Source organism: Rhinoraja longicauda, chromosome 27, assembly GCF_053455715.1.
Source record: "Rhinoraja longicauda isolate Sanriku21f chromosome 27, sRhiLon1.1, whole genome shotgun sequence".
Classification (NCBI taxonomy): domain Eukaryota; kingdom Metazoa; phylum Chordata; class Chondrichthyes; order Rajiformes; family Arhynchobatidae; genus Rhinoraja; species Rhinoraja longicauda.
The window spans coordinates 23,128,415-23,153,785 of NC_135979.1; the positions used below are offsets into that span (position 1 = coordinate 23,128,415).

At 40.9% G+C, this 25,371-nt stretch overlaps 1 protein-coding gene across 1 annotated transcript in view; it reads left to right on the forward strand.

The window, feature by feature from the left end:
* The window catches only part of LOC144606604 (adhesion G protein-coupled receptor B2-like), a 264,431-nt gene that overhangs the window by 221,316 nt on the left and 17,744 nt on the right, over window positions 1-25,371 (forward strand). Inside the window, exons 12-14 of the mRNA XM_078422876.1 lie at window positions 4,813-4,921; window positions 5,499-5,645; window positions 18,851-18,926. Of these exons, the coding sequence (XP_078279002.1) occupies window positions 4,813-4,921; window positions 5,499-5,645; window positions 18,851-18,926 (332 nt within the window). The remainder of the gene's footprint in view (window positions 1-4,812; window positions 4,922-5,498; window positions 5,646-18,850; window positions 18,927-25,371) is intronic.

Sequence of the window (25,371 nt, forward strand, 5' to 3'; positions counted from 1 at the left end):
ACTTTAAAAGAACAAAGGAAGGAGGTAGCAATGCCTTAAACTTTATTCAGTTCTTTTTGCATATAGACATGATGCCTGGGGATGGAAGATTGCTCAAATGACACAGTTGTTCAAAGGGAGAGAAAAGGATAGAACAAATAATCTTCTAAAATAGAACAAAATGCTGGAGTAACTCAGTGGGACAGGCAGCATCTCTGGAGAGAAGGAATGGGTGACATTTTGGCTCGAGACCCTTCAGACTGAGGGTTAGAATAGTTCAGTGCAGATAGCAAAGTTTACGACTTGAACCGGTGGTAGTGATTGGAAGTCTGAGTACCATGGGATTTGTCTGTCTCAATATAGGGACCCCTGCCTTAGTGGTATTTTATGTGGGATTTTTTTTTGCACACTCGGGTAGAACATTTGTCAAACCAAGCTGTAATGTATCCTAATAAAATACTTTTTACAGTGCATCTCTAGAAGTTGATAAGAGTCATATAAGACATGCCGAACAGTTATGTAGGCAAATCATAGAAAGGTATAAGAGGAAAAAGGTTATACTAGTGGAGGATTATAACTTTCTCAGATTTAACTGGGATTGCTTGAGTGTCCAAGAGTTTTTTGAGACAATATGTTGAGAGTCCTACTAGAGATGGGGCAGTCCTTGGCATTATTTTAGGGGATAAAACTGGGTTGGTGGTGGAAATGTCAGTGTGGCAATACTTTGTGAATAGTGACTATAATTTTGTAAGTTTCAAGCTAGCCATGGAAAGGGATAAGGTTGGTCCTCAAGTCAAGATCTGAAATTGGGGAAGGCTGATTTAAATAGCATTAGAGAAGACCTGGTGAAAGTAGATTGGCAGCAGATGGTGCATGTAATTCAACAGCTGACAAGGAGTCTTTTAAAATAGAGTGAGTTAGAGTTCGGGGTCAGCTTTTAGGTGTGAGTAGAAAACAAAGCTACCAAGTTAAGGCAACCTGGGGTAGAAACGGTTGCACAGTAGAGTTGCTGTCTTACAGTGCCAGAGACCCGAGTTCAATCCCGACTAAGGGTGCTTGTCTGTACGGAGTTTATACGTTCTCCCCATGACCTGTGTGGATTTTCCCTGGGAGCTCTGGGTTCCTCCCACACTCCAAAGACGTACAGGTTTGTAGGTTAATTGGCTTTGTAAATTTGTAAATTGTCCCTAGTGTGGGTAGAATAGTGTTACTGTGCGGGGATCGTTGGTCGGCATGGACTTTGTGTGCCGAAGGGCCTGTTTCCACGCTGTATCTCTAAACTAAGCTAAACTAAAATGATATGGAAGATTTTAATCAATTAAAAGTGAATATAGTCATCAAGTCATATGGTAACATGAATATATGGCAAATATAGTTATCTGAGATTCAGGGAGTCACTTGTGTAGGAGAGAACATAAGAAAGAGATTATGAGAGCACAAAAGGGCCACAAAATATCCTTGGCAATTAAGTTAAAGGGCATCAGGGTTAATCAGATAACTACAGGTTGGTGAAATTTACGTAAATGGTAAGAAACATGGGAGAAAATCCGAAGAGAATGGATTCATGTGCATTTGGAGAGCCCAGGGTTGATCAGTGTAGTCAGCATGGCTTTGTACGGGGGAGATGCTGCCATTGAATTTGAATGAGTGTTTTGATGAGATTGATGAAGACCAGGCAGCAGAAGTTTAAATAGGCACTTGAATCGGCAAGGCAGAGAGGGTAACAGACCTAATGCAAGCAAATGGAATTGGTATGGAAGGGGGAAAAAAGGTTAGCATGGACATAGTGAGCCAAAGGGCGCACTTATGCGCCCTTTATGATTTCTGAATTTTCTGATTCTATGACCCTAAAGCGAATAGATTAACATTTTGTCATTTACCCTTGATGAATTGCAATTTAATTAGTAATGGGATTGACAGGATTAGACTGGGGCTATTTGCTTAATATTAATATCTCTTTCAAAATTAAAGGGTGATATCCGTACTGCCAGGAGTGCCACGTTTTTGTCATCATCGGCTTAGTCATTTATCCTATCATCCCATCATCATCTATTTCAATCATAAATCAGAAAATAGTTGCAGTCTCAACACAGGTCCTTTTGGAACATCACAAGTCACATTCTGCCAATTGTTGTCCCAACTTTTTGTCCCCTGCCATTCAGCCAATTTCACAAGCAAAAATCGGATAGATGAATGATTTACTAATATTCTGGTAACTTCCTCTGCACTTTTTCCACAGCTTCCACATCCTGCCTCTAAAAGGTTGATCTGAACTGCACACAATACTCCAAATGCGTCCTAACCAAACTCCCATAAAGCTGCATCATGACTTCCTGAGTCTTATGCTCAATGCCCCGACCTATGAAACCAAGCATATCACAAGCCTTCTTTACCACTCTTTCTACTTGTGTTTCCACTTTCAGGAAGTTATGGACTTGGACCCCAAAATTCCTCTGTGCAGCAATGCTGTTAAGGGTCTTGCCAGTGATTATATATTTTCCCCATACATTTGACCTCACTTTTTACAATTTATGAAATGGAAATCAGGCGCAACAAATCTGTTTTTTGAAGTTACAGCTGGCCTTTCGTAAGCTGCCATAGAAGAGATCATTGAACAAAATTAAAGTGTATGGTATTGGGGCATTAATCTGTCATGAATTAAAGATTTGTGGAAGATTCATTTTGCCTATATTGCATGGGTGAATACTGGGGTCCAGCTGCTCATATGGATGAGAATGTAATATACTTATGTTGGGAATGCTGTGAAGCTAAGTTGTGAGGAGGATGCAGGAGGCTTCAGGAGGATAGAGATAGGTTAAAGTGATGTTTGGCAAGGACTTTTGTTGTTTGTAATATATGTATAAATGACATGGATAAAAATATAGGTGATTTGTTTAGTAAGGTTGCAGATGACACGGAGATTAATGGAGTTGTAGATGGTGATGACGATTGTCTATGGATACAGCAGTATTAGATCAGCTGGAAACATGGGCAAAGCAGTAGCAGATGCAATCCAGGCAAGATTGTGGTAATACACTGTGGGATGTTAAATTCTGGTTGGACATAAAGAGGTACAATCCTTCAGAGTGTTAATGTACAGAGGGACCTTAGGGTGCAAGTCCATAGCTTCCTGAATGTGGGGACACTTTCATTAGGGTAGTAAAGATGACATTTGGTATGCTTACATTCATTGACCAAGGCATTGAATAAAAGAGTTGGCACGTTAAGTTGCAGTTAGACAAAGCATTAATTAGACTGCACTTGGTGTATTGTGTACAGTTGAGGTCACTACACTACAGGAAGGGTGTGGTAGCAATGGAGAGTGTGCGGAGGTTCACTAGGGTTTTGCCTAGAATGCAGAGCTATACTTATGATGATGGATTGGATCGGCTGAGTTTATTGCATTAGAATGTAAGAGGCTGGGGCTAGAGGTTTATAAAATTGTGAGGGGCATAGATAGGATAGGGCAGGGGGGATCTAAAAATAGAGGGCACAGGTTTAAGGTGACAAGATAAATTTAAAGAAGATCTGAGTGGTAGTTTTTCCACACTACCATGGTGATTATCTGGAATATACTACCAGAGGAAATGATAGAGGCAAATGCAGTTACAAAGTTTAAAAAATAACTTGAACAGGTACTAAAATGGCAACAGCGACAGAGAATGACGACAACATCAGCGAAGAAGTATGTGGGTCCAATGTAGGCAAATGGGATGTTGAGGGGCATCACGGTTGCATGAACAAGGTCTGAGAGGAGGGGTTGTTTTTGTGGTGTACGATTCTATGAATCTGTCAGCGTGTGAGAATCTTTGGGGGGGTCAGTGTAACCTGGATGTTCGTGTACATGAATCCCTCATTAGTAACATGAAGGAGCAGCAAGCAGACAGAAAGACGCATGGTATGTTACCCTTTCCTGTGAAGGAATTTGATGTATTCCTCCAATTGTGTGGAAGCCTGGTGAGACACAACTAAAATGTTGTCATAGATTCACAGGTAATACAGCATGGACACAGGCCCTTCACCCATGAGTCTCTGATAACATCAAGTATTCGTATGCACTAATTCCATTTTATTTTGCCCACGTCGCATGCATATTTAATATCCTTATCTAAAACAGTATGTGGTTGTTATACACAGAATGCCGTCAGGGTTAACCAAACTAACTCGTGCTTTGGAAGATTTGTCATATGAGGAAAGATTTAGCAAATTCGATTTATGATTTCCTGAGTTTAGAAGATTGATTGGTGGTCTCAATTAAATTACAAAATTCCTATGGGGCGTGAAAATGTCGAGTTGGATGTTTCCCCTGGTTGAGTGTAGAACCAGTAGCATATTACGAAATAAGGCTGGATATTCAAGTCAGAGATGAGAGGAAATTTCTTCACTCTCTGAGTAAAGGATCTTTGGAATTCTCTCCACAGAGAGCTGTGGAGGTTCAGTCCCTGTTTGTACTCAAGGCAGAATTCATTATTTCTGGTCATTAATGTAATCAAAATCAGTTAATAAGCAAGAGAAAATCACCTAGAAAAAAGAGAAAAATCACACTAGAAAAATCGAAGAGTAGATGACGGGCATCTGAGAGAGAATAGGTTAGAGCCAAAGTGGTACTGAAGTACAAGCTGTCTCATGATCTCATTGAATGTCAGATTCGGCATTTAGGGCCAAACTGTCTCATCCTGACTCTTCTGTTTCATGTGTTGTTATGTGTTTGCAATTCTGTGAAGTTCTGTTTCCAACAAATAATAAGTAATAATAGATGGTACTTTAAGTTAAACAAATCCTTTATTCAATATGAGAGTCTGAGAACGTAATAACTATGATCCCTTCACATAGGTTGCACCTGGCTCTGTCCACTTAATGCGGGTTGTTGAAGATTTCATCCATATCGTGGGTCATGGGCTCAAGGTGTTTCAGAGTGCCCTCATAGTGACAGATAATCTAGGTAAGTTTTGAAGCAATAAGGAATCATTTTTTGTGGGACATTAAAATAAAAGTGGACGTATGATATATCTTTCAGATTACTCGGGTATTCTGGGAAAATATAAGAGATGCTCTTGGTGTCAATGTTTTAGCTATATCACTCTCCTAGATCCTGACTGGACTGCTCATTTTGCTCACATACCCCAACACTCGGTTTCTAGTGCACTTGAGTCATTCCATGCCTGTTCGATCAGTGTTTCCCTGTGCAAATCTCTAGAATAGTCAGTGGCAAGCCATCTGATCATCACAATACTTTAATTTGACACATTCACTAGCAGAATTCACTATTTTAAAGACGATTAGTTTTGTCAATTTCAGGAATATTGTCATAGATAATAGCATCACAACCACAATCCACTTGAGACCAAAAAACAGAATTTAATGTTGCTCTTCCTGATCTGCATATGCGGCCACCAATAAAGGCTACAAAGATGTTCATTCATTCATAGATTTAAACTTATGTTGTGTCAAATTTTGCTTTTGATGTTAAAAAACAAGTTTCACTTGCTGCAATTGTTTAATTTTACCTTTTATTGCAGTAACTTGCATTCAGCGAGAACCTGTATCTGCTGTATCAAGTGATATCAGTTTCCCAATGAAAGGAAGGAGAGGAATGAAAGATTGGGCCAGAAATTCAGAAGACAAGATTTATATTCCAAAAGAGGTTTTTACAATTCTTCCTTCAGGTACTTGTCACAGTCAATCATTATAGCTTGTTACTATACCACTATGAACTGATGAGCTGAATCTTATCCTTGCTACCCAGACTCCTCCACAAACCCCCTAACCAGTGAAGCCTTTTTTATGTAAGAGTTTTACTGCATTAACGTGGGGAGAAGTATTACAGTACTTGCAGAGTATTGCCCTAATTCAAATCAGCTGAGAGAATACCACCCTTATACTTACACTTACGTTACAAGGTGCATGCAAGCAGTACAAGCTGTATCATACGTTAGTGTTGCATAAAAGGACAATATAATTATTGATATGGTAATGTCATAGAAACTGATAATAAACATATTATTTAATCGTTCAAAATCCTAAAGCTGCAAGTGTTCAGAATCAGATATTTTTTGTTTAGTTTAGAGATACAGGGCAGAAACAAGCCCTTCGGCCCACTGAGTCTGCGCCAACCAGCTATTCCGCAGCGATACACTAGCACTATTCTACACACGAGGAACAATTTACAATTTTTACCAAAGCCATTTAACCTACAAACCTGTACATCGTTCGAGTGTGGGAGGAAACCGGAGCACCCAGGGAAAACCCAAGTGGTCACGGGGAGAACGTACAAAATCAGTACAGACTGCACCCATAGTCCGGATTGAACCCAAGTCTTGGCACTGTAAGGCAGCAATGTTACCGCTATGCCATCATGCTGCCCGATACAAACATAAAATGTTAGAAATGACAGGTCAAGCAGATTCTATGGAGAGAGAAAACAGAGTTATCATTTCAAGCCAAGAAGCTTTCATTTTTTCTCATTTAGTCATATTACTTATTGCATTTTGTTATCTGTACATTGTTGCATCTTTTCCGATTTAACAACCATAATTGCATTTCAGAAGCAATCTGTCGTAGCGATATCTCTGTTGTTTGTGTATATATTTGGTCTTTCAGAACAAAATTTCTTCCTCATTTTAGACCTGTAATACCTGGGTCCCCAAGCTCTTCACTAAAAAGCAACTATCCCTTCATCAACATCTAAGATTTTAACTTCATCCTCTCTTGCAGGCATCCTCCCTTTCACTTTCCAATGGCTCCCATGATGAAAGAATGCTCCTGATGTGGTAGTTTGGAGGATGAGAAGATTGACATTGAATGCAGGATTGTTAGCAAGTAGGAGGGTTAGGTAATACTTCTTCCTCAATCATCTGATTGAAAAGAGCTTGTGGTGGCTTGTTATAGATTAGTGTTCACTGGATCAAGTGAGTTGAAAATCATGACAGGTTACTACTTTAGTTAAAAGCTAGCTGGAATGTGACACCCACTGTATATCTACACGTTATAAAGCAACTTTGATTGCCTATCCATAATTACTCTTGCGAACCCTGTAGGCGGCACATCGCCGCAATGGTAGAGTTGCTGCCTTACAGCGCCAGAGACCCGGATTTGATCCTGACTATGGGTGTTGTTTGTACGGAGTTTGGATGTTCTCCCTGTGACTGCATGGGTTTTCTCCAGATGCTCCGGTTTCCTCCCATACTCCAAAGACATACAGGTTTGTAGATTAATTGGCTTCTGTGAATTGTAAATTGTCCCTAGTGTGTAGGATTGTGCTAATGTGATCGCTGGTGGGCCGAAGTTCCTGTTTGCACACTGTACCTCTAAAGTCTAAAGTAAAGTCTAAAGCTGGTGATGAGCGTGTCTGGAAATTTCTTGCTGGATATAGCCTTTGCTTTGCAAATGTGTGGTGCAAATATTACAACCATTTATCATCCCACACCCACATCTTCTAAGGCACAGGCTGCCTCTTTGCTGAACATTGTGCCAACATTACAATCATCTCATTTATGATCTTATGATGGAAGTTGGGTTTATAATGAAGTTTGAAGGATAGTTGAGTCTGGGACTGTCTGAGGATCCCCTGACACTATATCTTGAGGCATACAATACTACAGCTCGTAGTGGGTAGTCAGATGCTCATTCACTTCAGCTTCACCTGAGTATTTTGATGCTATCCTAAGTCAAGTGTTACCTTGATGATAAGCTTTATTTATCTTTATAAAGTATTAGTTAGCCCTCAGATGGAGGCTTTTATTTTATTGTCATGGCCACACTTTAGATGCAGAAAACATTATTAGAATTGTTCCAGTAAAAAGGAATATCTGTGCCTCTAAACGTGTTTGTGGTTATGCATCAAAGCAATAAATAATCTGACTGAATGCTGAAATTGTGATAATAATGTGGGAGAGTTAATTACGTGTACTCCCTATAACACTCAAAACAGGTTAGTCATGCATCACAGATTCAACACATTTTCTTACACTGTCCCCTTTATGTTATTACGTTGATGAGGCTGTCCAGAAAACTCAGATGCTGGGCAAGAAGGATGCCACGTCATTTTTTTTGCTTGTGTTTTACTTAAGTAAAATTCAAAAGTGAACAAGTATCCAAATTGTGAAATAATTTCATCTATAACCAACCTTGTGCTCAGAGAAAACTGCATTGAAATTACTTCAGAGCCATCGAGAATGTTCCATTAGTGGACAAAACAGCCAGTCCATTAGCCTGGGCTGGATTGAAATAAAGATCCCAGTAGTACATTGGCAATGCATTGATCTGTGACTATCCGCTTTCTTCTTTCATTTTCATTTTTATTGTAACTGAAAAGTAGGCAGCTGAAGAAAAATTATCAAGTGCTTTGAAGAAACCATGAAATTTATTTTCACCAAATGATTATCTCTGAAAACAGCCTAGGGCTATGTATATAACTAGAGCTAACAACATCAAGAAAATGGCAGGATTGTGGCTTATTAAAAGGAGAGAAACATAAGCATTTGAATAGAAAGCTATTTTTTACATTTAAGAGTGATTGACATCAAAACACATCTGTGTCATGGATTCAAAAATGTTTAATTACTGACAAATTAAATAATTTAATTAAATAATTTAATTAAAATAAAATAATTTTGGGTTGGCAAATAATTGCCAACCCAAAAATGACACATTAATAAAAATGAAGGAAGCCATAAAACAAATACAAGGTCAGATGTTACGTTAGTCGGAAACGGAAGTATTACTGCGGAGGCATAAATTTATCATTCGACATGGAGACCGCGTGAGAGCTCCAATGCGGAGATCATGTGGGAGCTCCAAGGCAGAGACCACATGAAAGCTCTGACACGGAGACCATGGGGGAGCTCCAACACGGAGACCACTTGGGAGCTCCAACCCAGAGACTATAATGGGTGCCAGTGGGCTCAAAAAATGCTTACGTAGTGCAAATTTATGTAAGTCACCCATTACATAGATCAGGGTGTGCCTGTAAATGAAACAAGGACAGATTACATTCAGCAGTCATGAGGAAGTGGTCCCTTGGCTCGTTTCATTTTTCATAGAGACATTGGTCTGAATGTCAACACATAGCAGAGATCTCCCAAAATTAGTTGGGAAATTATGGGACTGCCATCTAGAAATCAACACACTCTTTCAAGACTGCTCCAGGCATTAACATTTAGCAAGGACACTACTTGGAAACACTGAAGATATTAACACGTGGCCAAGTCTCTTTCCAAAGGGGCGGCACGGTGGCGCAGCGGTAGAGTTGCTGCCTTACAGCGAATGCAGCGCCGGAGACTCAGGTTCGATCCTGACTACGGGCGCCGTCTGTACGGAGTTTGTACGTTCTCCCCGTGACCTGCGTGGGTTTTCTCTGAGATCTTCGGTTTCCTCCCACACTCCAAAGACGTACAGGTATGTAGATTAATTGGCTGGGCAAATGTAAAAAAAAATTAAAAAATTGTCCCTAGTGGGTATAGGATAGTGTTAGTGTGCGGGGATCGCTGGGCGGCGCGGACCCGGTGGGCCGAAGGGCCTGTTTCTGCACTGTATCTTTAAATCTAAAAAATTAAAAATATTAAACCACTGCTTCATCACCATTCTAGTTATCAGATGACTGAGATACTCCAAATATCTACTTAATATTGCAAATATCAAATCAAATACCAAACTCCCCTGAGGAACCCATCAGAATATGAATGTTCGATTGGTCACTGAACTAACTATCAGCACATTGCTGGAGCACCAATCCGAATGTTAGCATTGTTTAGAACAATTGAATCATGAACAAACGTCTTGTCAACCAAATATCAGAACACAGTGATCTGCTTTTCTGCTCAACATCACAATTCTCTGATTCCTCTCTAAATGTCAACACACTACTATGACTCTCCTTATATCATCAATGTAATGCTAGACCGCTCCGCCAGACAGCCACACAGGGTCAGTGTATGAATAGGGAGGAGATTTCAAATGGCTTGCAACTGGGAGCATTAGATAACCGCTGTATAGAGAGCACCTGCGCCAGGCAAGTTCAGCACGGTCTCGGTGATGTACAGGAGGCCACATCAGGAGCTCCATATGGAATAGATAGGACAGCAGGATAAACATGTGAACCTCTGCCGCACTTGGAAAGGCTGTTTAGGTCATGTGAGGGAGGAGTAAGAACGTCTAACATCTCCATGGCTCCGGTAGAAAGTGTCTGGGGTGGGGAGGGATGAGTGAGGAGCAATGATGGAACTATAGAATGATTTCTGTACAAAGAAATGTTAATTGATGGTGGGCCGTGTTGCAACTGGAGAAATGATGAAGAGTGATGTGTTGGATGCAGAGAGTGAAAGATAAGGACCAAGGGAATTCTACCTCTTTTCACTTGTGGGGTTGGTGGGATAAAAGCAGAAGTGTGAGAGATGCGGATGAGGGCTCCATCAACCTCAGTGGAGGGAATGCCAGGTTTACGAAAAAAGAACCTTTCAGATGGCCTGGACTGAAGAGCCTCATTTTGAGAACAGATGTAGAGGAGACCGAGAAACTGAGAAAGAAAGGGGTGATGTCCTTGCAAAAGGGATAGTGGAACGAGGTAGTCAGTGGATAGTTTATCTCCGGCATCGAGGCAGAAACATCCGGAAAGGGAAGAGAGGTGTCAGAAATAGTCCAAGTGAATTTAAGTGTAGAATGAAGGTTAGTAATCAAGGTGCTAAAATTGACAACTTCTGCATGGTTGCAGGAGGCAATACCAGTGCAATCATCGATGTAGTTGGTGCCAGAGTAATTTGGAGCAAGAACTGCTCCACATAGCCAGTGAAAGGGCCAGCAAATGCCCATGGGTACACATTTGATTTGTACAAAGTAAGAGGAAACCAAAGAAAAATTGATCAAGATGAGAACAGGTTCCACCAGGCGGGGGAGGAGTGTTAGAGGAGAACTGGTTGGATCTATGATCCAGAAAGATACGGAGGAACCTTAAACCTACCTGATGGGAATATGGAGATGTTTTGAGACTGAATGTCCGCAGTGGGGATGAGGTAGTGGAATTGAAATTTGTTAAAATGTAGAGAGCATGTTGGTGGGAATGGACTGGACACAAGATTGAGTTGAAGTATGAAAATATAAGTTCAGTGGAGGAGCAGGCAGAGCCATTGGGCCAACCAGTGCAGTCCTGTTTGTGGATTTTAGGGAGCAGATTGAAACAAGTAGTACAGAGTTGAGGCACTCTCAGGAGATCTACCGATAAGATGATATCTGTGATGGTCTGGATACAGTGTACTAGGACTGGAATCATGGTCCAAGGGTAGGTATAAGCAGGTGTCCATGATCTGCCATCTAGCCTCTATATAGTAGAGGTCAGTCCACTAGACTATAATGCCACCACCCTTGTCTGTGGGTTGATGACGTTCAGAGGGGGTTTGGTGCACGATGCATCAAACTGCCTCTTATGTTGTAAGAAAATATGACAATGAGAACATGTGGTAGCAAAGTGGTGATTAAAACATTTAATCACTTCAACAATTCTATTAATAAAGTAGACATAGTGCAGGATATGTCTGACTGCGAACATTGGGTATTCTGCTTTGCTACAATTGGGGACAGGATGATTAACATGAAGTAAGCTGCGCTCTTTTCTCATCGCCAAGACATTGCCGAATGGCAGACACCATTCAGCAAACTAGCATTGGTAAGGTTCACTAGTGTTTTATCTAGATTGAACATAAGATTGTTCAAGGATACTTTGCGCAGATTGGAGAATGTTGGTGTTCGTGTGTGTGAAGGCTCGGACATAATTAACTGTCTACTGTATAACTGTCTACAGTTAATGCTACAATGATTAAAATGTAAATATTTTATTTCCAAAATTGAGAGTTCGTTCAGTGGAATATTGCATTTATGTTCGGAACCCGTTACAGTGATTTCAATGAAAAAAAAAATATTTTTTCATACTAACATTATTAATCCAATAACCAGATGGTTTCATCAGCAATTTATCACCACAGCAATTCTGGCACCTTCCTATCAGAGATGTTACCATTGTCCTATCCACTCCCCCCAACCATTTCTGCAACATAAAATTAATTTATTTTCTCCCTTTTGCAATACGGATGTGGAATATTTGACCCAAAACAATAACTCAGTCTGTGATGTTGTGGAGTAGATGTTGCTTGACTTGCTGAGTGTTTCAGATATTTTCTGTTTTAATTTTAGATTTCCAGTAGAATTTTGATTTCCAAAGTATCTCCATGCCAATCTCCCCCCTCCCCCTCCCACCCCCACCCCCACTACAAATTTCCCCAAGATCACAAATACCTGTTATGATCCCAATCCTGATTTCACTCACCAACAACATTGTAAATAAAGTACCGATCCTGATCCTTCCTAAAACCTCCACATCCCTCGAATATCACTAAATCACCAGTCCCAAATCCAAAATATCTTCCAAAATACAGTGCCTTTATGCACTGCACTGAAGCCGTCGTTCCTCTATGCACCCACACCCAACCTCACACCCAACCACTGATACCACAGACATAGCCTCAGAAAGGAGACAGTAAGAGTTTACTTGTCTCCATCAAGCACACTTTTTCAGATGCACAAGAATTTCAAGGCAATGGATCTCTGAATTTCTAAGCAAGTCCATTTAAACATAAATGGCACAAAGAAGTTGTGTGAAAAAGTAACACTGCTAGAGTTGAAGCCAAGCGACTGCAATACAATAGCATGATCAATTGGTGTCAACAAGCTTTTGAATTACTTTGCTTGGAGTTTCTCCCTCTGCAAAACAGTATCTTGGCAGACATTCAGCACAAACTTCAAGTGAGACAATAGCCAACGTTTCTCTGAGCTTTCGGCAGGAGAAGTCCAGAGTAAGTTCATTTCCTTGAGTCCTCGCAAAGAAGCATCAGCAGCATGCAATTGTTGGGTGAATATTTTGAGAAATATTGGACTGAGCTGAGGCTGCTGCTTGCATAGCATGGGAGACACGTTGAACCAGGTTAGCAGCGATGACCTCAAAATAATATCGAATGTGCAATGCTGATGATAACTTTTCCAGAATTCCCTTTTTTACTTTAAACGTATCACATTCCAAATATGTTAGGAAACATTCATTTCTGTAAGCATCTACTAATAATTTAATTTATGTATAAGGTTGATTGGTAATTAGGCCCAAGGATTATGCTTACAGCCAAGAACCTAACCCCAAACATATTGAATTAAAAACAAAATACTGGGAATATTTGGCAGGTCAGACAATCTGTATAACTCTCATTTTAGGTTGTTGACATTTCAGCAGTATTTGTCATATGGGTAGGGTGCTCTATTAAACAAGGCAGAGGATCTTCAGTTTTGTTGGAAGCGCTGAAGACTAAAGGTGGGGAGGTCATAATGAGAGTGGAAAGTGGAAATAAAGTGATAACCAAATGTAAGTTCAAGGTCTCCCTTGTGGGCCAAATGGAGGTAACTCTGCAAAGTGGTCCCAATCTGCACTTGGTTTCTCCATTACAAAGGAGACTACATAGGAAGCATTGAACTCAAAACACTGAATTGGAAAAAGTGCAAGTAAATGACTGCTTAACCTGGCAAGAAGGTTTGGTAGGTAAAACTAAAGACCAAGTATTACATGATGAGGTGAGGAGGTGCAATGAGCAGAGATGGAGGAGCGAACCTTGGAACTTGGCAGTCCCATTGGAATGCTGTAAGTAGAGGGCCTGTGTGGTGCGAACTTATTGAGTGAGACAAATTATAATTAATCTGTATAATGTGAAGCTGGTTGAATGTGAGTGGATAGTTATGAAAAGTGAAGTCATGATCCTGCACATCCTGCATATTCAGTTCAAAACAAAAATTATCTTCCACTGCGTTTGTCTCGAACTGAACCATTAACTCTATTTGTCTCTCCACCGAGCCTTCCTGGCTAGCATTTTTGGATCTGTTTTCTTGTAACTTTCAAATACAACGTATCACACATTCTGTGCACATTAAATGCATTCACTAGTCATTGTTACCACAATGATCCCTGTACAATGAATAAGTTAATTAGCAGATGTTGGTGGTGTTTTGTGACCTTGATTCTCTCCGAACCTCCTGAAGCTTGAGAAGTGTTGTTAGCAGAGATCAAATTCTAGAGTATAATTAATGGATTAATTTACAGAATGACAATGTTACTCATGTGCTTGACTAATTAAATAGCTTCTGAGAAACTTCTCAGTAATTTCATCAGTTCAGCAACTGTAACTTAATGAAAGCTCAGAACTTAAATCAGAACATGGCATGGCACTAGCTAGCCTACTTAAATGTCAGCTGACATTTGGAGACGGAACATTACCAAATTTAGAAAGAACTATTCTAAATTTGTTTAGAGTTCAATACAATTCCAATTGAACTTGATCAGTTGTAGAATTCAGTGAGTTTATAAGATCTTTAAATATGATTGCCCAGAAATGCATAGATCCCACCAGTCAATCAATTGTTACATGGCACATCAATGACTAGTTGCAGACTTTGTGGAAATTTAGCAGCCCCTGAGACCAAGGATCTTGGACTAAAGCTTGATAGGTTTCTACTCTGCATGAGCCAGTGTGGAGCATGTGAAATAAAGCAGAAATGGTCAAGGTTGGGCCAGGTCACAGACAAGGCCATACAGCACAGAAACAGGCTCTTCAGCCCACCATGTCAACGTCAGCCATCTTTCTACACGAATACCATTTCCCAGGACCAGACATATGAATTGGAAAGCAGAGGAGTTAAAGTGACTCTCACTTGTCAGTGGTGATGGACCTGTTGTCATTGGCTGGTGTTAATGAGTAAGTAAACTGCGATAATCAATCAAAGAAGACTAAAGATTTGAATCCTATGAAAGGGGTTTTGGGTCAGATAATTCATTCATTCTGCAGGAATTGGAATAAGTCTATGGAACGAAGACAAAAAGGATCCCTGGAAATAACATAGCAGCAGAGAAAGTAGTGATGTGTAACTGGCTGCAATGTGAATGTGTCTTGGAATGTGTTGAAACAATAAAACCTTATTTTTACTGTCTCAGACCTCGATGCTGAATTCTGTGAATTTGTTGGGCTCCAACCAAGACATTTGTTGGTGCTATGCCAGAGAGCCTCCCCATTGATACATTAAATGCAGCATAACTAATGAACTCCAATAATTTATATTTAATTTGTTCCAGCAATTTTACAATGTCAGAAATCTGCTGTTACAAATATAATACAGTTGCATCCTTTCCGATTTTCTATCAGAATATTAGCTACAGGGAGAGGTTGGAATGACATGGGTTGTTTTCTCTGGAACACTGGAGGTTGCAGGGAGACATGATAGAAGTATATAAAATTATGAGAGGCATAGATGGGGCAGACAGTCAGAAAATACTCCCAGGATGGAGAAGTCAAAAGCCAGAGGGCATAGCTTTAAGGTGAGAGGGGCAAAGTTTAAAGGAGATATGTGGGGTAAGTATTTTACACAGAAGGTGGTGGGTGCCTGGATATGATAGTGGCCTTTAAAAGACTGCTGGATAGGCACATGGATATGCAGGGAATGGAGTGGTATGGATTACCAGACCTCCCAAGCCTTCCGAATTTGGCGGAAAGTTTCCGTTTTCTTATTTCATTTCCGCTATTCCAATTTCGCCTCACATTTTTCTGCAAAACACATGCCTCGTTGCTCGCCGGGCCTCATCGCTCGCCGGCCTCGCCTCGCCGCTTGCCGGGTCTTGCCTCGCTGAGCCTCACCTCACTGGGCCTCACCTCGCCACTCGCCGGACTTCGCCACTCGCCTTGCCGCTCCCCGGGTCAGACCTCGCCGCTCGCCGGGCTGGGCCTCGCCGCGTAGCGTGAGGTCCGTTGATCTTGAGATGGTGTGGGTGAATGGGGGCTTTGGGGAGGGGGGCAGGGGAGGGGGAGGGAAGGAGGGGAGTGGGGGTCAATAGACAATAGACAATAGGTGCAGGAGTAGGCCATTCAGCCCTTCGAGCCAGCACCGCCATTCAATGCGATCATGGCTGATCACTCTCAATCAGTACCCCGTTCCTGCCTTCTCCCCATACCCCCTCACTCCGCTATCCTTAAGAGCTCTATCCAGCTCTCTCTTGAAAGCATCCAACGAACTGGCCTCCACTGCCTTCTGAGGCAGAGAATTCCACACCTTCACCACTCTCTGACTGAAAAAGTTCTTCCTCATCTCCGTTCTAAATGGCCTACCCCTTATTCTTAAACTGTGGCCCCTTGTTCTGGACTCCCCCAACATTGGGAACATGTTTCCTGCCTCTAATGTGTCCAATCCCCTAATTATCTTATATGTTTCAATAAGTCGTAGGGGAATGGGGGTGGGGGGGGCAGAAGAAGGGAGGGGGAGGTGGGGGAGGGGAGGAGAATAGGGATGGGGGTGGGGGGAAAAGGTGGGGGGGGACATGGACCATTCTGATTTCCTGTTGAAGACCACTGGTAGTATGTCTTCAATGCAATTAGGTATGTGCAGTTGTAAATGAAACTCTTTCTTCATAACTTAGTCATACATTTTATGACCATTGCTCTTTTATTCAATCCAAGAGAATTGGGATGTGTAAGGAAAAAGCAAAATACAAAAAACAAAATAAAACAATTTTTTCTTTGTGTTATAAAATGTATTTCTGTTCAATAACCTTTCTATAAATAGCACAATATACTCATGATAGGCCTGACATTGTGCATGTAGTCCAAGAACTACAGACTGTTGGAAATAATAGTCGTTTTTCACACATGAATGTGGCGCAACGCGTATGCGCATTTGGCGTGCATACTTTTGTTTGCTGAAAAGTTGCATTACGCGCCATATAATGAATTTTGATGTAAAATTCTGAATTTTGGACATTTTGGAAATTTGTAAAATCAAATGTTGGGAGGTCTGGATCACATGCAAGCAGATAAGAATTGGTCAGGGATCATGTTCGGCACAAACATTGTGGACCAACGGGTTTGTTCCTGTGCTGTTCTATGTCTATGTCCTAATATTGTTTGCAGCCGCAATTCTGAGAATTTTGGTCAACTCGCCACATTCTTTTTACAATGACTTCCTGTGTCTTACTGGATGCTGTATTGATGTTCTGCAGTTCATTGCACGTTGTTGTGTAGTCAGACCTCGTATTGATCCAAGGAAAAGTAATTGCTATTTTAATTTGGCAGTGTAAACCGTGACTTTCTGCATTCATTCATAAAGCCAAACAAAGTAACAATCTTTTCAAAACGAAGGCAAGACCAATAGAAAGAAAAAAAGCTACACAATTATTCAGCATCTCTCATCCCCTTAGAATCATGCCTAGTACTGTAAAAGAAAGAAGCATTCTGCAAATATAGTAACATAGAAACATCGTGGGAATTTTGCGATGTTTCCGAAGACGTTGTAATCTCGACCTGACTCGGCATTGTCGTGGTTATTGTCATAGGGTAAAAGAAAATTTTGGCGATCTGCTACAACTTTGACAATAGCCTAAAAAATCGCCTAAGTGGGACAGGCCCTTTACTTTAGTGGAGGAAAAATGGCTGTCTATTTGTGCACATTAGGAATGCACTACCAGCAATGTGATAATGATAAATAATCTGCTTTAATCATGGAGAGAGAATAAACATTGCCCTCAATACCAGGAAAAACTCACTGGCTCTTGTTCGAATCAGTGCCATGGCATTTTTTATATTTTGCATGGGTTAGTGTTTCATCCCTGGTACTGCAGAGCACCCTAAGTACAGCTGGAGCATCAGACCAGGGTTTGATCCCATAACCTCGTCACTTATTTTATGCATGGAAGCACAGCTGACATCCAGATTGGGAAATGGTAAAGAAATCTGAAAGAAAGAAAGCATGAGTTGTGTGTTTAAACCACAATACTTTTCGTTTCTCCACTCTTGAGGAGACTATATTCTAAAATGGTATAGCGGAAAAAATGCAATTGAATTGTTACTTCACATGAAAAGAATGGTGGGAAGTGAAATGAACCGGTGAAAGAACAGGTGTTGCATCTCCGACAGTTGCAAGGGAAAGTGCCACAAGAAAGGGAGTGGTTGATGGGGGCAGAAGGGTGGATCCGGATATTGCGAAAGGGGTGATCCTTTTGAAGGAGTGAAATCTATATACTAAAACTTTCGTTTGTTTGTTTGTTCCTGAACTACAGCCAAAACGGTACACGATAGCGCGACAATTTTAGGCCCACCTTATTCACCGTCGTCCCTTTGGTGCTAATGGAAGAAGTTTCATTGAAGTCGGTGTTATATTTTAAAAGTTATTCACATTTTAAAGTTTAAATCTATCTCCTAGGGAGGGAGGAAGGGAGGGTGGGGGGATGAGGGAGGATAAGGGGTGTTGAGAGGGATGGAGTGGGGAGGAGGGAGAGAGGGGAGGTGGGGGGAGGGAGGAGGGGGAGGGAGTGGGAGGGGGGAGTGGAGGAGGGAGGGAGGGAGGGGGAGGGGAAAGGGGAGGGGAAAGGGGGTGGGGAGAAGGGTAGGGGAGGAGGGGAGGGGGGTGGGGGAGGAGAGGGTGCTGCACCAATGCAGGAGAGGTTTGGGCCCAACTGTTCCACTTGGTCTAGTCCTTCATAATTTTCACCACCTTCAACAAGCATTTCCCGATGCATATCATGAATTTTCTCACTGAATATCCTCCCTGAAGATCGTCCCACAAATCTATGATGTTTCCCTTGGGAATTTCCCATGGTCTCAATAGTTTTAAGAATGTTCAATCATTTATATCCTTACTCTATCGTACACTGATGATTTTTTTTTAAATACTTTAACCAAAGTGACTCTTTTCCAAATGTGTGATTCAGAATATTACATTGAATTAAAACAGATATCGGAAAAAGATTTTACCTTTTAAAAAATGAAAGTAATTGGTTCACTGGTGTTGCCTTTCAATTGTTTTACAGAAGCAGATGATTCCACCTACTACATTATTGGAACTGTGCTGTACCGTACTCTGGGTCTCGTTTTACCTGTTGCAAAGTAAGTCGGTCCTGTCTTCACACTGTAACATAATAGAAGAATCACAAAAAAGGTATAGATCAAAACATAGATTCAAATAAACAGTTCCACACATAAGGCTGGATTGAACAAGGTCTCTGGCGCAGTGAGGCAGCAGATCTACCAGCTGCGCCACTGTGCTGCCAGTTCTTCAGATACGTGGATAGTCTCAAGGAAATACTGACAATTTCTCTGTTTTTTAATGTCCATTCTATATTCTCCTAAACTTTTTATTTGAATGTTATCAAAAACTGCTGCTTCAGAGATTGTCACAATCTTTACAGGTCACAAACATAACATCAAAAAAGATATTGTAAGTAAGCAAAAAAAGAGCAATGATAGACTTTTGTGAGATTGAGTTATTGATTAAGGGTAGATATTAATATCTCTGTCATAACATGCATTCCTGAGTACCTGTTTATTTCTCCTCTTCGTTTTCTGTCAGTGAATTGACTCTCAATCTATGCTAGTATGTTACCCTAATTTAGATGCAAATCACTGAATGCTTAGAAGTTACAAGTTTTCAGGCTCATTATCTTCTCTGGTAGTATTTTTAACTAATACTTAGTTAAAACCTAGTTCTTTTATTTCCTCATTTGTGCTGCATTCTTGGTTCTCTGGCAACTTCTTTTGTATCCTCTTCTGCGAAGACAGACACAAATCTTTATTTAACTCCTCCCCCACTTCATTATTACTCATGATGATTCCTCATGAGATCTCCAATCTCTGTCTGTGGGGGCAGACATCTGCCATTTGCCCCGACTAGACTTTTACTTTCTATCAACCAGACAGAAGCACTTCCTGCCAGTTTGCCCTTGTGTTCTATTTTCCCTTTTTTTAAATGTATTTCTTAATTATCTGTTGATGAAATCCAAAACACTCCTAATTCCCAGGTTTTACTGACAACTTTATAAGCCTTTTCCTTTGTTTCAGTACCATCATTAATTTTATCTGCAATCCACGGTTGCATTGATATATATTGCCCTGATCATCTCATTGCCCAGGGAAAAAGTTTCTGACTATCTGCCCTATCTATGCCTCTCTTAATTGTATATACATCTATTGGATCTCTTCTTAAACTCCAGCATTCCAGAGAAAATAATCTGTTGTCCAACCTCTCTGTAGCTAATACCCCCTAATCCAGGCATCATTCTGGTAAACCTCCTCTCAGTTTAGTTTATTGTCACGTGTACCGAGGTGCAGTGAAAAGCTTTTTGGTGCATGCTATCCCGTCAACAGAAAGACAATACATGATTACAATCAAGCCATTTACAGTGTTTGGATATATGATAAGGGAATAACTTTTAGTGCAAGGTAAAGCCAGCAAAGTCTGATCAATGATAGTCCAAGGGTCACCAATGAGAAATATAATACTGCTCTCTGGTTGTGGTAGGATGATTCAGTTGCCTGATAACAGCTGGGAAGAAGCTGTCCCTGAATCTGGAGTTGTGCGTTTTCACACTTCTATACCTTGTAGAGTCATAGAGTGATACAGCATGGAAACAGGCCCTTTGGCCCAACTTGCCCACACTGACCAACATGTCCCAGCTACACTAGTCCCCCTGCCTGCATTTGGCCCATATCCCTCCAAACCTGTCCCATCCATGTACCTGTCTAACTGTTTCTTAAATATAGGGATTGTTCCTGCGTCAAGTATCTCCTCTGGCAGCTTGTTCCGTAACCCCACTACCCTTTGTGTGTAAAAGTTACCCATCAGATTCCTATTAAATCTTTTCCCCTACACCGTAAACCTATGTCCTCCAGTCTATGATTCACCTACTCTGGGCTCGAGACTCTGTGCATCTACCCAAACTATTCCTCTCGTGATTTTATACACCTCTATAAAATCACCCCTCATCTTCCTGTGCTCCAAGTAGAGTCCCAGCCTACTCAACCTCTCCCTATAGCTTAGACCCTCTAGTCCTGGCAACATCCTCGTAAACATTCCCTGTACCTTTTCCAGCTTGACAACATCTTTCCTATAACCTGTTGCCCAGAACTGAACAGAATACTCTAAATGTAGCCTCACCAATGTCTTTGACAACTGCAACATCATTACCTCCCAACTTCTATACTCAATACTCTGACTGATGAAGGCCAATATGCCAAAAGCCTTTTTGATCGCCCTATCTACCTGTGACTCCACCTTCAAGGAACCATGCACCTGCACTCTTAGATCCCTCTGCTTTACAACACTCCCGAGAGCCCTACCATTCACGATATAGGTCCTGCCCATGTTAGACTTCCCAAAATGCAGCACCTCACATTTCTCTGTATTAAATTCCATCAACCATTCCTCAGCCCACCTGGCCAATCGATCAAGATCCTGCTGCAAATTTTCACAACCATCTTTACTATCTGCAAAACCACCCACTTTTGCACCATCTGCAAACTTGCTAATCTTGCCATGTAAGTTCTCATCCAAATCATTGATATTGATGACGATCGACAACAGTAATGGGCCCAGCACTAAACCCTGAGGCACACCACTAATCACAGGGCTCCAATCCGAGAAGAAATCTTCCACCATCACCCACTGCTTCATTCCATGAAGCCAATTTTCTATCCATTCAGCTATCATTCCTTGGATCCCATGCGATCTAATGGGATTTTGCCTGATTGGAGAGGGAGTGGCCAGAATGTGACATGTCCTTGATTATGCTGCTGGCCTTGCCAAAGCAGCGTGAGGTATAAATGGAGTCATTGGAAGGGAGATTGGTTTGTGTGATGGTCTGGGCTGTGTCCACAATTCACTGCAATTTCTTGTGGTCTTGGATAGAGTTGCCATCTTGCCAAAGCCTCTACATCCTTCCTATAATGGGGCGACCAAAACTGCACACAATACTGCAAATGCAGCTTAACCAAAGTCTTATAAAGTTGCAACATGCCTTCATTACTCTTATACTCAATGCCCCGACCTATGAAAACTCGTATATCATATGCCTTCGACACCACGCTATCTACTTGGAGTTTGATCCCAATATACCTCTGTATATCAATGCTGTTAAGAGTCATGCCATCAATCATATATTTTTCCCTTGCGTTCAACCTCCCAAAGTGCAACACCTCGTAATTGCTCAGATTAAACTCCATCTGCCATTTCTCCACCCCTTTCGGTAGCTGATCTTAATCCTACTATATACTTTGAAAGCCTTCCTCTTAGTTCGCGACCCTGACAATGTTGATGTCAAACGCATTGACAGAGAATCATTGGTGGAAGGAGATATCCTGACATTCCATGAAGGGCATCATTCTGACTTCCCTTAATGCCAGTGGGGCTCTCTTGGGACTGGGCAAACAATGGTCTGCAGTATCTGTTATGGTCCAGACAGCATGGCTGCCACCAAACCCGTGCCAACCTAATCAGCTCTCACTAATTCTGTAACTTCATGAGTTTTCAGTTTCTGCTCATATGTTTTCAGCAAATCTGCATTATCCTGTATCCATATGCTCCCCACAAATTCCTCATCTGTGTCATTCACACGTATATTTTTGTATGACCTCTCCCTTTGACGAGACAACTCATGATTTTCCGCATGCCAGTGGTCTAACTGTAGACCCTGGTTGCCAGATTTTCTCCATGTATCTCAATATCATATCATATCATATATATACAGCCGGAAACAGGCCTTTTCGGCCCACCAAGTCCGTGCCGCCCAGCGATCCCCGCACATTAACACTATCCTACACCCACTAGGGACAATTTTTTTTACATTTACCCAGCCAATTAACCTACATACCTGCACGTCTTTGAGTGCAGTATCTGGTTGGTCATTGTGGGATCACATTTATTGTTATGTGGACAGTCAATGCAGGCAGCCTTTTCCTCTTTCCGACTCGTCCTCTTCCTCAAAGGCTGGCATTTTAGTACAGCTATAGGGAGAGTGGCCAACAAACAGAATCACATGAACATTGTGTCACAGGTAAATGGCATTCAGGCCACTGTATCTGTGTGTGTTGAAAAACAAACGCCCAACTACTTTCCTGCACCTAATCTGTCGCCCTGCTGGCCATAGTTCTTCAAGTACATATCAAAGTACTGCTTGGATGTGATAAATATTTCTGTCTCTTCCACTCTTTCAGGCAATGAGTACCATGCCGCTTTTTCTTCATCTCTCCTCTAATTCTCTGAACAATTACAAAATCTGTGCCTCTGGTTTTTGACCTTTCTTTGAAGAGAAATATCTGCTTGCCATTTATTCTATCCAGGTGCTTCTTAATTCTATACAGCTCAAATAAATCTTCTCACAAGCTTCTCCATTTCAAAGAAAACATCCTTAGCTCATCTAATTTCCCCTGGAGTTACAATTATCCAGACGGACAATATTTTCATAAATCTTGCCTGTACTCTCTCCAGTGGAATAACATTAAATTTGAATTAAAAGGAAAGGTATACAATGTAGTAAACAATGTTGCCAAGATCAGTGGTAGATAAAATGATTGGGAAATTTTATGAAATCATTAAAGCATAACTGAAAGAATAATTAAAGGGGAAGAAAATGGAATATGAGAGTGATCTAATGTCTATAGGTCGAAACTCTCATCTGGCATTGAGTGTTCCAGCAACACCCGTAGTCCATGTTTGAATCTGCAGTACAGATTCAATAACTAACTCCAACAAAGATGTAACTGAGATCTGTATTAATCTGTAACTAATTAACTAACTGGAGTAACTATTGCGTTCTCAGCCAATGGTGATAAACATTTCTGATTTAACAGAAATTTAATTGTTCAGTTATCATTATATATTACATTTAAAACCATTGACTTTTGAAATCCCCTGGGTTCTGGGGGGGATCTCAGAGAATTGGAAAATTACAAGAAAGGTGGGAGACTTAAAGTAAGAATCAATTACCCTTACATCTGTTCTTGGAATAATAGTGGAATTCATTATTGAGTTAATGACAAGAAATTTGACAAATTATAAAACAATTGAACAAAGTTAACATGGTGAAAAACAGGAGAGCTGCTTGAGGGACTCAGTCGATCAGAGAGGAGTCTGGAAAGAATTGGACAATGTTTTGGATCAAAACCTGTCATCTGGATTAAAAGAGCGTTTTTGCTACAAATTCCAGCATCTGCATTCTCTCGTGCCTCCAAGGTGAACATGGTCAAATTCAATGATTTACAATGATTTAATGGCTTGGCTGAAGGAATGAGAAGAAAGTAGACTCTTTTGCCGACAGAGATTGTGCTAGTCAATCACCCATATACAATAATCCTGCATGAATCCTACTTTTTATTCTCCCCAATTTCTTAACTCTCACTTGTTTCTACCTTTCACCTGCATATTCAAGGCAATTTACAATGGCCAATTAACCTACCAACCTGCACTCGGAAACTGGAGGTAAATCACCGAGTCAGAGGGAGATCATGCAAACTCACACAGACAACACCCAAGGGCAGGTTGGAAGCTGGGACTCTGGTACTGTGAGGCAGTGGCTCTACCAGGTGTGCCATATGCCACACATGCTGCTACCCACTCGAGTCACATTTGATGATTATATAAAGATAAATGGGTTAGGCTGCAAGGGGACACAAGAGGTAGTGTTCATTACAGATAAAGAAGGATGTTGATATGAAAAATGGAGAAGCTTGTGGGCAATAATTTGAGGTAAGGTACAGTGTTGGAAGGGAATGGAGGGAGCTTTTGTCTGCAACTGCTCTATGTCAGCATTCCTCACCAGAAATTGTTTTACAGGTTAACTTTGATACTTTCCATTAATAAATATTATATCTTTGAATAATAAATTTTAATGATTTAGGCCCCGGCAGAGCTTGATGATAAATAATTTTAATGAAAAATTGATAATAGACCTTTTCTTTTTCAGTGTATTGTATCATTCAAATGATTAGTCATTCAACCAGGAAATAATTCTCATAAAATGCATCCAATGTTTGGATGAGGAAGGAAATAATTTAAGCAAAAACATAATTGTCTTACACTTTTCTGCCAGTTACAAACAGATTTATTCCAATAATAAATGTTGTAATATAATCTCATTTTTTTGTGCCTGTATCAGGCAGATAACTGCTGCTGACGTCCAATCCTGTCTCAGAGCTCTTCTTTACAAAATAATGTTGAAAGGCTACTTCTTCAGGACTATTGGTCGATGAGTACAAAACATTGGACATGAATAGGTTTTCTCATGTAATTATTTTTCTTACACTAAAACCCTAACTGCAGCAGTGAGATCTGAGCATTACTGAAGCTGTGGACATCATTGTTAATGCCAAGCTTAATGGCAAGCTGCTCATATAAATCCTTGCAGGAAGGAGATAGAGAGATGAGTAACATGGTGTGAGGACAGCAACCGCTCCCTCAATACAGCAAGACAAAGAAACTAGTTATTAACTCAAGGAAACAAAGTGGAGTGTACGCCTCAGTCAGCACCATTATGCCGAAGTGGAGATGGTCAAGAGCTTC